Source organism: Puma concolor, chromosome E4 (genome assembly GCF_028749965.1).
Source record: "Puma concolor isolate L17-30 chromosome E4, mPumCon1.1.hap2, whole genome shotgun sequence".
NCBI lineage: Eukaryota > Metazoa > Chordata > Mammalia > Carnivora > Felidae > Puma > Puma concolor.
Genome location: NC_141683.1, coordinates 51,621,999 through 51,637,043, shown reverse-complemented (window position 1 = coordinate 51,637,043; position 15,045 = coordinate 51,621,999). Strand labels below are relative to the sequence as shown.

Here is a 15,045-nt window from a genome sequence, read left to right as displayed (position 1 = left end):
CCTGCTGAAATGCAAGTTAGGGTAGGCATCTGGAAGCTTGGGGCAGTATGAAAAATAGAAAAAGTGGTTCTGCAAAGAGCGTTGAGTTTAAAATGTCACCTGCTTCTCAATTTTGCTCAGGGCTGGCCCTGTCCTTATGGTCTATATTCATAGCAGCTGGCGGAGAGAGCACAGAAAATAAAAACAAACCAATATTTTCAGGATTCTGTCATTTTGCCAGCCTGCCAAGTAGACAGACACTGTTGACGGATTTGACCATAAGTTCTGGTTGGAATGACTCTCAGGCCATGTCTGGTTCTGTGTAGCTCTAACCATGGAGGCAGAGGAAGTCTGGGATTGAAGTGGCAGCAAGCCCAACGTCCAGACCCCTGTCTCCTGCTGTTGGCTACATCATCAGTTTCATCACCTGATTTTAGGACAGTCCCTTCCCTTCTTTGGGCCTTCATTTCTCTATAAGCACACAAACCAGGGACGTTGCAAGGCGTGGGAGAGCTAGGAGGAAGAAAAGAACAGAAGGGAGTAACGTTCCAAATCTGATGTCAACCAAGGACTGACAAATCCCCGGATTATGAGATGATGGGAACAACGTGAAGCTTCTGTTGGGGAGTCCAGAAACTTTCTGGGGAAAGGAAGCCAAGGGGGAGAGGGAGATTCCCAAAGGGGCCCAGCACGTGTTTTATGTTCTACTTCTGCGTTATTATGGTATTTGGTCTTAGTCCACGGTTCCTGGCTCACAGCTCCCAAACCCTTGGAATTTCTTAAGTGTTGAGAGTGATAAAGGTGTCTTTTGTTATGTGAATGAGGTGACTTTTGGAAAAACACTTCAGGATGGGGCTGGTTGTCTGTGAAGCCAAACACATGATTAGAGGGTTAGAACTTTCAGTCTTTCCCTCTGACCTCTGGAGAGTGGGAAAGGGCTGAAGGTTGAATCAATCAACCAAGCCTATGTAATGAAGCCTCCATAAAATTCCAAAAGGCTGTGTTCTGAGAGCTTCTGGGTTGGTGAACACATGGAGACTGGGGAGGGTGGCACGCCTGGAGAGGGCATGGAAGCTCCATGTCCTTTCCCCATGCCTTGTCCTATGTATCTCTCCTTCTGGCTATTCCTGAGTTGTATTTATTACTTTATATATAATAAACTGGTAACCAGTAAGTAAAATGTTTCTCTGAGTTCTATGAACAGCTCTAGCAAATTAATCAAACCTGAGGAGGAGGTTTGAACCTCTGATTTATAGCCAGTCAGTCAGAAGTACAGTAAAGCCTTGGATTGTGAGTAATTTGTTCTGTGAGTATTCCGCAAGACAAGCAAATGTTTCTAATAAATCGTAACTTGATGAACAAGTGATGTCTTGCAATATGAGTAGTACGTGATGCTGAACATCGCATGAGCACAACTGAGTCAATGGTTCTTGATACTTGTTTTGATACACAAGTGCTTTGGATTACAAGCATGTTTCCCAAACAAATTATGCTCGCAAACCAAGGTTTTACTGTATAGGTAACAACTTGGGTTTGTGACTGGTGCCTGAGTGGGACTGATTTTTTAACTTGTGGCATCTGATGCTTTCTCTGGGCAGGTAGTGTCAGGATTGAGTTAAATTTTCAGACGTCCTACCGGCATCCCAGTGTGGGAATCTGCACGCCCCCTGCCCCCCGCCCCGGCCACTATATTGGAGTTGGTTTCAGAACGCCTGTTTAACTTTTATGTGTGAATTTGACACTCATTCAAGGTGCTGGCTCGCAAATCCTCAAGACCTCAGTTTACACAGCTTATGAATAGCCACAGAGAAGTCATGCTACCCCTTCTTCCTGCCTTGTAGGAACTTTCTAGGAATGATGTGGAATGAAACTCATGCCCACTAATCTTCATTCGCAGGACTGTGCTGCTCCCTCACTTGACTACATGTGTTTCACAAGTCCTTGGGCTGGGCCTATGAGTGTGGCTGGGGAAGGGTCACCCCCAGATTAATAGTTTCATTGGTACCCAGGGATGAAGGGTTGGTAGGACAAGAGTCCACAGTACAATCATTTGGGGGCTCCAGTGATCACTCCTTGTTAGGAACTGCCCCCCGTGGAGATGGTTACTGCCTTTGAAAACTAGAAATATATACATACATATGTGTGTGTGTGTGTGTGTGTGTGTGTGTGTGTGTGTGTATATATATATACACACACACACATATATATATATATACATAATTTATGTTTTTATAATTCACACACACATATATGTTTTTCTTTCTTTCTTTCTTTCTTTCTTTCTTTCTTTCTTTCTTTCTTTCTTTCTTTCTTTCAAGAGTACAAGTGGGGAAGGGGCAGAGAGAGGGAGAGACAGAATCCCAAGCAGGCTCCACGCTGCCAGCACAGAGCCTGATGCAGGGCTCAGACCCATGAACTGTGAGATCGTGACCTGAGCCGAGATCGAGAGTTGGATGCTTAACCAACTGAGCCACCCAGGCACCCCATGTTGTTGTTATTTCTGATGGGTGATTCTGTTTCCCTGATGCAATGCTAGGGAAGCATATCCTCTACTAATTAGCCAACAATTGTTTTGACTCTTCCTTTGGTATTCCACATATTTTATAATCTACATTAAAATCATGGGTTCTGAAACTTGGTGAGGCAGGGATTTTGAAAGGGAGCGCTTTTGGCTGTGTGAAGTAAATCTGTTTCTCTTTAGAAGGACAGGGGGCATTTGGATGGGACTTCTAGTGTTACAGCCAGGCATGGTAAAAAACTGTGCCCAGAATTAGAAATGAGTGAAGCAAATTACCCGGTACTGGGGTCACCAGAGTCCAGTCCTGAACTTACAAATAGGTCACATTCTAGGAAGAGATGGACCTTTCCCAAAAGGCCGACTTTGGGGCAGAACCTTCAATAGAGAGGCAGGAGAACCTCTGCTTTCTTCAAAATACAGGAATGGAAGAAGTCTGCTTAGTACAGTAATTCATCATTTCTCTGTCACGAGGGAAGAAACAATTACTATCAAGATCTCTGTTTCCTCTCAGATGAGAATCTTCAGAGGAGAAGAACTTGAATTAATTTTCCCTTCCTGGTTGGTATTGTACTTGAGGAAAAGCCCCCTCAAAGCACTAGCACTGTTTTGCCCAAGATGGCTGATGGAAATATACTTGACATTTATGCTTGTTCCTGTCCTACAAAGCAAAACATGGAGCCAGAGTGACGAGGAGGTAGAATGGGCAGCCAGAGTAGAGACGGTATCTTTTTGTATTGGTTTGGAGAAACAGCAAAGCTCTCTAAGGACGGATGCTATTATTATTATTTGGTTTTGTTGTTGGTGGAGGCAAGATTAATGAGGACTCTGTCCCTTCCAGTCCACTCTCCATTCTGTACATTGCACTTCTATCTGCTGGCAAATCCGGAGCATACATTCCTTCTTAGCCCACAGCCTCTTATTTCAATAAGAATCAATAAAACACAGTAGGGGAATGGCGAGAAATCTGATCCTGTTTACTATTTAACCTTAAAAGAGCTGTTTCTGCAGAAACCACTGGGATTGCTGTTTGGTCAATGGTGGTACTTCTTGGATAAATGAATTGCAATGTTTTGTTTAAGCAACTGAAAAGTTGGGACATTAAGCAAAAACGTACACTGGGCAAGAAAGATGGTCAGAAACTCTTTCTTGTTCTCTACCACATCCTGCCCATTCATGGGTTTTCTGTACTCCCACCCCAATACCACCATCACCTCATCTAGGAAATTAAATATCATGTTAGAGCTGGAAGGGACCTTTAAGAGAACCTAGTTCAAACCCATCATTTTACAAATTTGCAGACAGAGGGCCAGAGCAGTTAAGAGACTTACCCAAGTTCCTAGAGGTAAGCAGGGGCAAGCCAAGACCTGAACCCAGGTCACATTGGCCTTGATCTCCTACTTTCTCCATTACACCATGCTGTTTGTCAAACGTGTGTTACAGATGCCAGACAGTTTCTCCTAAACTAACCTAGATTCCAGATATCAAATTGTGGTCAGCTTTTTCTGGCTGCTTACGGGAGGGTGGGATGTTGACTTGAGAAGAGTCCATGAGCTGATGTCATTCTGATTTTGAGTTTGAGCCAAAGCTTAATTAAATGTGTCTTTGTTGTTATATTGTAGTCTTAGTGTTCTGGAATACCCCATCGTTTCTTTCGGGCTCATTTTCCTCATCTCTAAAACGAGGAATTTGAGTTGAATTATGTTTAAGGTCCGTTTTACTTTTAACAAGCTATGGTTCCTCCAAGATCATTGTTAAAAGTCACCCCCACGCCCCCCAAAATTCACGCTTAAGCAAATGGGGTCTTTAGCACATAATTTCCATTAGGCCTCACACGGGAGAAGCAAGGTTTCACTGTCCATTTTTATTGAGTCTGGAGTATTGTTGCAGTCTGGTGAAATTCCTCCGTGGTGGCTCAGACCCTCAGGGGATCCTTGGACCAAAGCTGTGGGCAGAAAAGCCAGGACTTCACCCATTTGTCAGTAACTACCCAGCATCCCAAATGTGGACCCTGGCTGGAAACTAGGCCAACTTCCTTCTAGTGGCCTCAAGAAATGTAAAACTAAAAAGAGGTGCCTGATTTGGTATAGCCTGGGGGACAGCTCGTGGTGTACCCTGTGTGGGGTCTGTGTGCTCCCTCTGCAGAGAATGATGTCTGCTTTCTGGGGTCGGCCTTACCCTGTTCCTCACCAACCACTCACTACGAGGCAGAGCCAGGCTTTGGGAACTTGCCTGTAAGTCTGTCTTCAAATATGGATGTGGGCTCCTTTCACTAAAGGTTCTCTAAATTTGTTAGTTATAACTTGGGAGACCCACATATAATGAATTTTCTGCACCTCTCAGTGGTCGGTAGGAAATGGAGATTTTGTCAAAGCACTGAGAGTGCTACCTTGCCTGTGTTCTGTCTGTCAAGCATTGGAGGTAGCTTTCCAGAATATCTCTTTCGCCTTTCCAGATTCTATTCCTTCACTGAGGTCAAATCATATGCAGTGATAAAACTTTCTCTGAAACAGCCTTGAAGTTGTAATCAGTAATACATGAGTTTATTATTCTCTCATCAGCTATATTGAAAGCTTCTTCAGAACAGGAAAAGTGTTGCATACTTTTGATCTATCTTATGGCTTCTACAGGACAATATGTACTTAATACATTGACATGTAATAATCAAGCAGTGGGACCAGGTTCTCCTCCTGGAATTGGCCTTGTTATGTTATAGTCTTGGCTTCTGGAATTTACTGACCTATCATTCGGGTTACGCATACCAGACCTTTGTGGCACCGGTTTTCGTTCCTGGTGAGCAGCAAACGCTGTGCAACTTATAAAGTCACAGATGCTAAAATGCCACCACAAGCCTTGAGAATCAAAATCTCCAGAGGACAAAGCCTGGGTATCTGTGTTTTGAAAGCTGCTTAAACGAGTCGGATGTACAACCACGATTGAGGCCTGCCTCCTGTGGGCCGCTCCTTCACAAAACTGCCGACAGAAGTTTCTCAGGTACCGGCGTCACTCACAGACCCAACCAACAAAGGAAGCACCCGCATCACTGCAGTAGGATGGTATTAGGATTGCGCCTGGGTGCCCACGAGCAGGTTACGTACAAGAGGAAGATAGCCCAGGGTAATTGTACGTTTTTTACAGGGATTTCTCACTGAAAGCATTTTTTTAATTTTTTTTTTTTAACATTTATTTATTTTTGAGACAGAGAGAGAGAGCATGAACAGGGGAGGGTCAGAGAAAGAGGGAGACACAGAATCTGAAACAGGCTCCAGGCTCTGAGCTGTCAGCACAGAGCCCGACGCGGGGCTCGAACCCACGGACCGCGAGATCATGACCTGAACCGAAGTCGGACGCTTAACCGACTGAGCCACCCAGGTGCCCCTGAAAGCATTTTTTAAAACGCTCCAACACAATGACCTTGGGGAGTGAGGACCAGAAGAGAGAGAGCGAAGGCTTATCAGAGAAATGGAGAGACAAAAAAACAAAGCTAGAGTTATGGGTAGGTGGTCATCTAGAAAGTGTGATTTTTAAGGGCCTATCGACTTAAAATTCCATCATGAAAAACTCATCCCTTTGACTTAAAACTTTATCTCCTGTTAATGTGGAAGTACCCGTGAATCACATCTGGGTGGGCTCGTCATATCCTTACCTGAGAACACATTGTGATGGGGTATGGGGAAAGATCTGAAAAAAATGGGTGGAAGGCTGAGGAGCTGTTGCCAAAGGAGGAAACATGCAAAGCAGGTCATCTCGCAGATGGCGGCAGCTGGACAAATATTGACAACTTGATTTGCTGTCATTTAAAAAGAAAACGTCTGGAAGCTAAGATGGACCATGGAATATTCTATATTTGCCCCTAACTGCCCTGCTGAGGTGAGGAGCTTCTTGGCTGTCCCTGGCCAATGCTGCTAGCTCCTGAATTCAGAAGAAGGCAACAGGAGAGCAGCCGCATCCCCCTGGGAGATGGCCTCGTGGTCTAGGCTGGCCAGAGAGCCAGGGCTCTGAGCTCCAGCCCGAGGGTTTTCCTCTGACTCGCTGCGTGGCCCCCGGCCAGTTTCCTGAGCAGCTTAATTTTCCTTGTGTGTCAAACCAAGATAAACACCTAACTTCCCACCTCTCTGGGGCATTGTAAGATTTCGTCCCTGCCACTTTCGTTAGCATTTGTCCGAAGACCATAAGAAGAAAGCTCCTAGGAAGTTTTAAGACAAACCGTTTTGACTCTTAGCATTATCCTTCTGAGAGGAGAGCTCGTGTAGCGCTAGGTGGAAAGGAGAAGGTATGGGGAGGGCGGGGAAATGGAGGACGCAGCTCCACTCGGAAAAGCAGTGTTTGCGGTGGAAGAGAAACACGAAAGGAGGGGGGGGTTGGGGTGCAGGGGAGAGAATTCTACAATTGGTACCAGATGCCATCAGAAGCTAACGACCTGACAAACACCGTCCTCATAAAACAAATTCCTTAAAAAGGAAGCAAATGGAAATGTAAGCTAGTGAAGGAATTTGCAGCAGCTGCCCTAAAACCATTTCTCACTTCATAAACAGGTCTGGGTTTGGTGCCTTTTTTTTTTTTCTTGGTCTTATTTCATGCCACACTTTCCCCCTCTTCTGTGCTCCCCTCTTCCGTCTCACTCTTCCTCCTTTGCTGCCAGTGCTGGAAGGACTTCTTACACCGGTAGCCTAGCAACAGCGGTGAACGGAACCCCATCTTGACAGAAGGAGGCTCATTCCGAGTATTTGCTCTGTGTCTTATCTCGGCACGCATTTGTCCTCAACGATGACACGGATTAATTAATTGGCTGGAGTCACTGACAAACAGCACGTGCTATTTCACATTAATTTCCTGGCAACAAGCTGACAGGAACCAGAACTGTTAATGACTATGTTTTCTAGTACTCTCTGTTTACCAGGCTGAAGAAATATTACTTTCTTGTGGACATCAAGGAATGCAGCAGCATCTATGAAACTTGGAGCTCTGTAGCATCACTAATGAGGTGTATTGATCTCATCCCATGGAGGATGGTCAGGTTTCAGATCCCTCATCCAGAGAGGTCAATAAAGACTCGGGGACAAAGATTTATTTCCTGCACTGCATACCCAATTATCAGCACTGGATTTGGGGGAATTTATGTTGAGAGTTAACAGTCCCTACCCCCCAATTCATATATTCCTTCCTCCACCAGGCTCTGTGGAATGAATCTGAGGGAAACCACACTTAAGGGAATGCTCAGGACTCAGAGGATTAAAAAAGTTTCTTTCATACCACTCAACTCCAATACCTCTATCCTATACCTAATAAGCATAGATAAAGAATGTCACTGACATATGACTTAAATCCTAGGGGTACAAGATAAGAGGCAGCAACTTTTGCACATTCAGATCAAATCCATCCTTTATGGATTAGTGCTTTTTTGTTTTTTAAGTTTTATTTATTTATTTTGAGAGAGAGAGAGAGACATCATGGGCAGGGGAAGGGCAGAGAGAGGGAGAGAGAGAATCCCAAGCAGGCTCCATGCTGTCAGCACAGAGCCTGATGTGGGGCTCGAACTCATGAACCGTGAGATCATGACCTGAGCTGAAACCAAGAGCCAGATGACGCTCAACCAACTGAGCCACCCAGGCACCCCTTGGATTAGTGCTTTTAAAATCAGTTCTCATTTATTTCGAGGTGGTATGTGCATATTCAATGACCTTTAATTTTTCACTTTCTTATATTTTCCAGCTTTTTAATAAAGTCATTGACTGTTAACAGAATTCTAGGACCATTGACCATAACAGAATTCTAGGTAGAGCAAATTAACGATGATGAGAGTCACAGTATCCTTTAAACTAATATTTGACACCACTGACAACAACATCATGAACAAGAAAATATAGGAAAATATCGTGTTGGTCACCTCAACTAGACTATGATTTCCTTAGGGGCATGATATTTATTGTACCCCCGGTACTCAAACGAATACCTTGCCAACAGTAAGTGTGCAGTAGATGTTGATTGGTGAATGAATGAATAGGGGCAAGATGGTTGAATGACTGTTCGATGATAATATTTTTGTGTTTCAGATTCCCATCTGTCATTTGAAAATTTAACAAATTACCCATTTTAGTAGCCATTGACTGACTTTGCTGTGCAAACACATTTAAGTCAGCCAGCTTTTATTGTGTTTGCTACCGCAAGGTATATGGTGAATATAAAAGTGGGTCAGAGTCGGAATTTGTCTTCGAGAAGGTCATAATCTGGTTGGGAGTTTGAGCACTTAGGAGATACTCAGATCCCAATTGCCTTGTAGATCCAAGGATGGATAAATTAAAGAATAAGCAGATGCGTACATGACTATAATATAGGATAGAGTAATAGGAGTGTTAGAGGGAAATTATTTTTAAAATTTCCCTGGGAGGTTCACAGGAGGAAAATACCTGAAGGGACTTCTTGGAGAAGAAAGTCCTTTTAGAAATCTCGACAGTTTGAGCAAAGGTACAGAAATGGGAGAACCAAAAAGTATGGATTGCCAACAGAAAACAAGCCACTGAGGGTGGGACTTGGGCCATCGGCAGTGGAGCAGTAGGGGGATTTAGCCTGGGAACCATAACACCCTGTGGGATATGTGCCTTTATGATCCTCCTCTTATGAGGGAAGGAGCTGAAACACTGGGGAATGAATAACTCAACCAAAGCACACAGGTAGTAAGTGGCGGATCCAGGATCCAAAGTCAGACAGTATGGGGCCATGCCCTCATTTTTCATGTCTACACTGCTGCCGTGGGAAGAGGGCAATGCTCGTTTTGCTCTTGGTGCTGTTATGGTCCAGACTGAGTCACCCTGAACCTGGGGAGTTAAGCTCTGTCACCCATTCTTGGTTGATCGGCCCTAGAGCCCTAGGCAGTGGTCCTGCTCTGCTGAGATGATGTCCCCGAAGCACCTAGCACAACGTCAGGCACAAGACAGGGATTTAGTATGTGTGAGTTTCCTCTTCCTGTCATGGGCTCCGTTTCTCATTAGCCAGTGTGGACGTTCAGTGGAGGGTAGTGCTATGGCTACAGTTGTCAAAAATATTTCCACACCAATCGGTGAATAAATGTTTCCTTTTCTGCCATCTCAGGTACCCCAGACCTTTCATGTAGGGCCCTCTGGAATCCATCTGTAATCAAACAACTGAAAGGTCAGCGTGTGACACAACCCGGGGCCCCCAGGATCCACTCCTGATCTGGGTCTGCTCTGATTGTTTGGGACCCAGTGGTACCGGTGGTTAAACATTTCGAGGATTGCTCTCTAATCTACCCATTTCTGATGCCATCCAGAGCTCTTGGGACACGTTCCCCACCTCGTCCTGTCACCATTTTGTCTTCCTGGAAGAGCCGTAGGAAGTCGTTTAATCATTCGTGACCTGTTAGCTGATTATCGTTCTTTTTCATTTTATGTCACACGGTTCCAGGTCATACGGAAGGAGGTGATGAGTTCAGTGTTGGGTTTGGAGAAAAATCGTTCTCTTTGGTTTGGAGGCACTTTCCAGATGGGAAACTGCAGAGTCTTTGCTGTCGCCCTCTGGTTTGGAGTCTGTCTAAGATGCTTTTGTTTCTGTCATCCCCAGCTGTGTCCACCGGCCCTGTGGGGAGCAGGGCAGCTGTGCGCCATTGCTGCTTGATCACGCGGATATGGTGAACTGTACCTCTGGTGGCCCAGGTCACATGAAGTGTGCTATCACCTGTCAAAGGGGGTTTGCCCTTCAGGCCAGCAGCGGGCAATACCTCAGGCCCGTGCAGGTGAGTTGAAAACCTGTGGTCATCGAGACCAAGCTCCTGGGGAGGGAGGGGACTTACACTCCTTCCCTGGGCTGGATTGGGGAAAGGCAGGTGTTTTTAAATCATTTGGAAGGAAAGGTGAGGATTCTAACAAGCAAGGAGAGCACGGCTTCACCGAAATGCAAGGTATGTAAGAGCATGTGCAGTTCTCATCAACTAGGGTGTCGGTTTCTCTCGTGCAGACAGTGGGTAGGGATGCTTATCCCATCCTCCTTCCTTGTTTCTGTCTTCCTGTCAGAAATTATGGTCCCACTTTTGACTTCAAGATGAGAATGCTACACCTTAGACTTGTCCACAATTTGTAAATAAGATAGGTTGTAATATAAGATAGGTTGTAATCAGCTTGTCTGTGGCTCGTGGTTTGACCCCCGGACCTCCTGACAAGCAGGTTGGAGAAAGAGTCTGATTTTCTTCTCTGTGTTACCGAGGTGGGGATTATGTCATGGTTCTACCTTTTACCTCATTTTCCACAGTCTGCAAGCTACCATAGTACCATTTCCAGCATTTGGAGGGAGTAGAACATGTTAGTTAAGAGCGTGGCTCATGTGACAATCGCAGAATGAAATTTTGGCTCCACTGTTTATTAGTTGTATAATTTTTGGTAAAAACAAGCTTTCTTCCATGTTTGTGAAATAACAAGGACAGAAGTATTTATGTCATTGAGTTATAATGATGACTGATGGGAAATAATTTAAAAGCTTCTAGCTAAGGGGAGCCTGCGTGGCTCGACTGGTTAAGCGTCTGATTCTTTTTTTTTTTTTTTTTTTTTTTTTTTTATTTTTTAAAAAAAAAATTTTTTTTTCAACGTTTATTTATTTTTGGGACAGAGAGAGACAGAGCATGAATGGGGGAGGGGCAGAGAGAGAGGGAGACACAGAATCGGAAACAGGCTCCAGGCTCTGAGCCATCAGCCCAGAGCCTGACGCGGGGCTCGAACTCACGGACCGCGAGATCGTGACCTGGCTGAAGTCGGACGCTTAACCGACTGTGCCACCCAGGCGCCCCTAAGCATCTGATTCTTGATTTCAGCTCAGGTCATGATCTCACAGTTCGTGGGTTCGAGCCCCATGTCAGGCTCTGTGCTGACAGCAAGGAGCTTGGGATTCTCTCTCACTCCTTCCCTCTCTGCCCCTCCCCAACTTGTTCTGTCTCTCTCTCTCTCTCTCTCAAGATAAATAACTAAACATTTAAAAAAATTTAAAAGCTTCTAGCTAAATGATAGGCACACAGCACTCTGTTAAGCTGCCATTACTATGAGCATGATAATGTATTCTCAACTAAGACTTCTGTTTTCCATCTTTCCTTTAGGGAGCTTTCAATACTCTGCAGAGGGATCTTTAAACTTGAAATCAACCATTAGAAAACCATGACCATAATATGAGACAAAGGATGCATTAGGGAAAAGATAATGATGCTTGAGGAGAGGACCAGAAAGCCATGGTATGATCAGGAAAAAATGGATGCAAGCCTGGTGGTCAGGTGTCAGTGGTGCCCAAGATTGGGATCTTTTGCCTTTTGTACCAATTGACTACTTAGTAGATTGTAGATTCACGGAAAATCCTCACTTGCTTAGAGATAGTCTGAATTTAAATACACAAGAGTTGGCTTCAGATGGTTTAGGTTCTTCATAGAGAAAAAGTTTTAATATACCTTGAGGCACCAACTCATCGGTCCGTGATGCTTTGGTCAGAAAGGCAGAGCTCTTATTACCTATTCTTCACCCAGCTTAACTCACACTAAAAAAGATAGAGGGAATGCAAAGGAATTGAAAAAAAAAGTAGGGATTAAATACATTTGTGTGATAGGTAAAGAGGGGGAGAGAAGAAAAGACAGTGTTTGCAATGTGTTAAAGTTAGGAGCAAAGTCAAGACAAAATGGGCAATATTTAATGAAGGCGAAGCCAGGAGAAAAACCAGGCAATATAGGCAGAGTTTGAGACAGATGCTGTGATTGTTGTGGCTTGAGACAGGCTTCCAGGCTGCGATCAGTGTGTGAGGGGCAGGGTCTGGGTTGGGAGGAGGAAGGTGGGAGCTCACCTTTGCCAACCATACGGTGGAGTCAGCCAACACAGCTCCTGTCACCCGAAGCTGGCCCCACTGAGGGAATTCTACGATCCCGGCTCGTGAACACAAGACAGTGGGGAATATTTGCTTTTTGTTGACACAAGAACTGAAACTAAACAGAAAAATGTGTCTGGCTTTGACTTGGGTCCTTCTGGCAGGCGACAGGGAAGCCCTGGGAAGAGGGAGGAGCAGCTGGCCAGGAGCGAGTGTCAGGGGTGACAGGTGCTTTCACCAGTCATTTTACCTTTGGCTTCACTGCCACTGTGGTGTCCTGGCAGCATGGCTGCTGAGCCGCAGAATCTCCCCGCTCTCTCTCTGACCTGCGGTAACCCATTGGCTGGAGGGACGGCTGTGCTCTTTCCCAAACAAGCCGTGAACTTCCAGGCCTCTTGGTTTCTGCTCATTCTGTTCCCTTCCCTCTGGACTCTTTCTTCTCCTCTACCCTCTGCTGCTGGGAAGTCCTGCTCATCCTTCATAGGCCAGTTCCCGGGCCCCCACCTCTGGGAACCTCCCTGCAGACACTTACCTCCTGCTCACAGAGGGGCGCTTCCTCCTCTAGCCCCGCCCCCATGTGCCATCTCCCCACCACAAAACAAGCACTTAGATATGAGAGGGCTGCCTCCTTTTTTATTTTTATATTTTCTCTCTTCTTGGTCCCCATTTGCTCCTTCTTTCGTTTTATCATTCGCATCCTTTGTAGCGTGTTCTTCAAATCATTAGAGAAGGGACTAGGCTGTAACGTATAACAATGTTATCTCTTGCATTTTCCTTCCTTGTTGCCTTTCGTCCCTTCCTCTCTCTCTCTTTCTTTCTTTCCATACTTCCTCTTTGGTTTTCTGACTCATTGTTTCAGCCTGTGACTTGCCATGCTGCTAGACGATGAGGTCCTTGAGGGTGTCTTGTGTATCTCAACCTACACAGAACCTGGCCCTTTCCAGAGGCTCAAGAAATGTCTCTTCGTTTATTTAGTGATGATGAACCCTAGGGCCACCCAACAAACATGACGGTCTCAGGGAACTGGAATCTCTCCAGTTTAAACACAGGTTTGGAAGGTGCCTTGTGGGCATTAATTCTTGGCCGTTCTTGGATACTCTGCCCAGCAGAGATACGTACGTTCGTAGCATTATCGGTTGGCTCACCCTCCAGGGTGTCAGCAGGAGCCGGATGACATGCTCTGAAGGGGGCAGTGTGAGAGACTTTAATACAGAGACTACCTATGAAGGCCGGATGCAGGGAAATCATAAGGATACGGTACAGAATCCCAGGGTGACAGGGTGACATCACCTATAGGTCTGAAGAGTCGACTGCAGGGAGCAGTTAACAGAACCCACAGGAAGAGAGTGCAGGAGAGGATGGAGAGGGCCACCAGAGGACAAAGCCAGCAGGCAGTAATGCCCTAGAGAGGGAGCAGGAAGAATGAGCACCCTGACCTCCCTTTCCTTCCTGGCTCTGCAGTCTCCCACCTGAGTGTGCTAGGTGTTGGGGCCAAGCACAGTCAGAGGAATGAAACCCACAGGGGCACAGAACATGGCGGAAGAGGGCACAGAGTGGATCCAGGAGCCCATGGGGGGAAGCCACGAGTTGGGTGGGAGGAGTGTCTCCACTTCATGATTCTCTTACACTAACAGGGGCGGTCAGCAGCCGCCCACCTGGCTATTGTGAGACTGTATCAAAGCCAATAGGGCACGAAGGGGGAGCGAGGCAAAATAATTTGATCTGTTGTGAATGTTTGCACCAGTAATCACCAGGACTCTTCCAAAGCTTGGAAACTGCTTTGATAAGCCTTTTCATGTGACCTTGATGGAGGAAAATTCTCCGTTTCCAGAAGGAAATTCTGCTCACCTGTTCCTCTGGGCACTGGGACCGGGCTGTGAGCTGCATGCCCCTTGATTGTGGCGTTCCCGACCCATCTTTGGTGAACTACGCAAACTTCTCCTGCTCAGAGGGAACAGACTTTCTGAAGCGCTGTTCAATCTCCTGTGTCCCACCAGCCAAGCTCCAAGGTATTGTCAGCCAAGCAGGAGCCAAACGCAAGTTCTCTTCAGCCTCTCACTCTTTGGGGGTTCTGTGGGGGGGTCTTTCTTCCACCCTAGGACTCTTCCCATTTTCTCTGCTGTGCCACCCTCTCCTGATAACACCACCAAAGTCCCAAAGGGCAACGCTTTTCTTTTTCCCGACGACGTGGAAAGACGCCCTGTCTCAGGTCTCATTAATGAAAGACACTTAGACTCCCCTGTTTTTATTTGGTTGTATGTCCTCTGGAAACAAGCTGAGTAACAGTTGCCTGATCACATTAATAATTAAGAAACGCTTTACGATGCACATTTTTTACTTAACATTTACAACCTTCCTCTGCGTTAGGTGCTTTTAGTTCTATTGTATAGGTAAGAACAGAGTTGCAGGAATCGCCCCTGGCTGTGCTGAAAGTAAGAGCTGAAGATGGGAGAGAGCCTGCTCTGACCCCACACTTACTCTTCACCTCTTCTCAGCCTTTGGTGTGCCTAACAAGGACCCAGGAGGCTTGTTACAAATGCAACTTCCTGGGCCTAATGCTGCCAGAGCCTGATTTAGTAGGTCTGAGGTGGGTTGGTGATGTTACTGTGGGAAGTTCATGGATTGCATTTGGAGGGACCATGAATGGCCCTGGGGCATGGAGTGTGGTGTTTATGTACAGAACTCTGCATCCAAACTACCCGAGT

The 15,045-nt window shown here is 45.8% G+C and overlaps 1 protein-coding gene across 1 annotated transcript in view; it reads left to right on the top strand.

The window, feature by feature from the left end:
• PAPPA2 (pappalysin 2) overlaps positions 1-15,045 on the top strand; it is a 275,450-nt gene that overhangs the window by 178,657 nt on the left and 81,748 nt on the right. The window contains exons 15-16 of the mRNA XM_025921163.2: positions 10,073-10,244; positions 14,172-14,349. Of these exons, the coding sequence (XP_025776948.1) occupies positions 10,073-10,244; positions 14,172-14,349 (350 nt within the window). The remainder of the gene's footprint in view (positions 1-10,072; positions 10,245-14,171; positions 14,350-15,045) is intronic.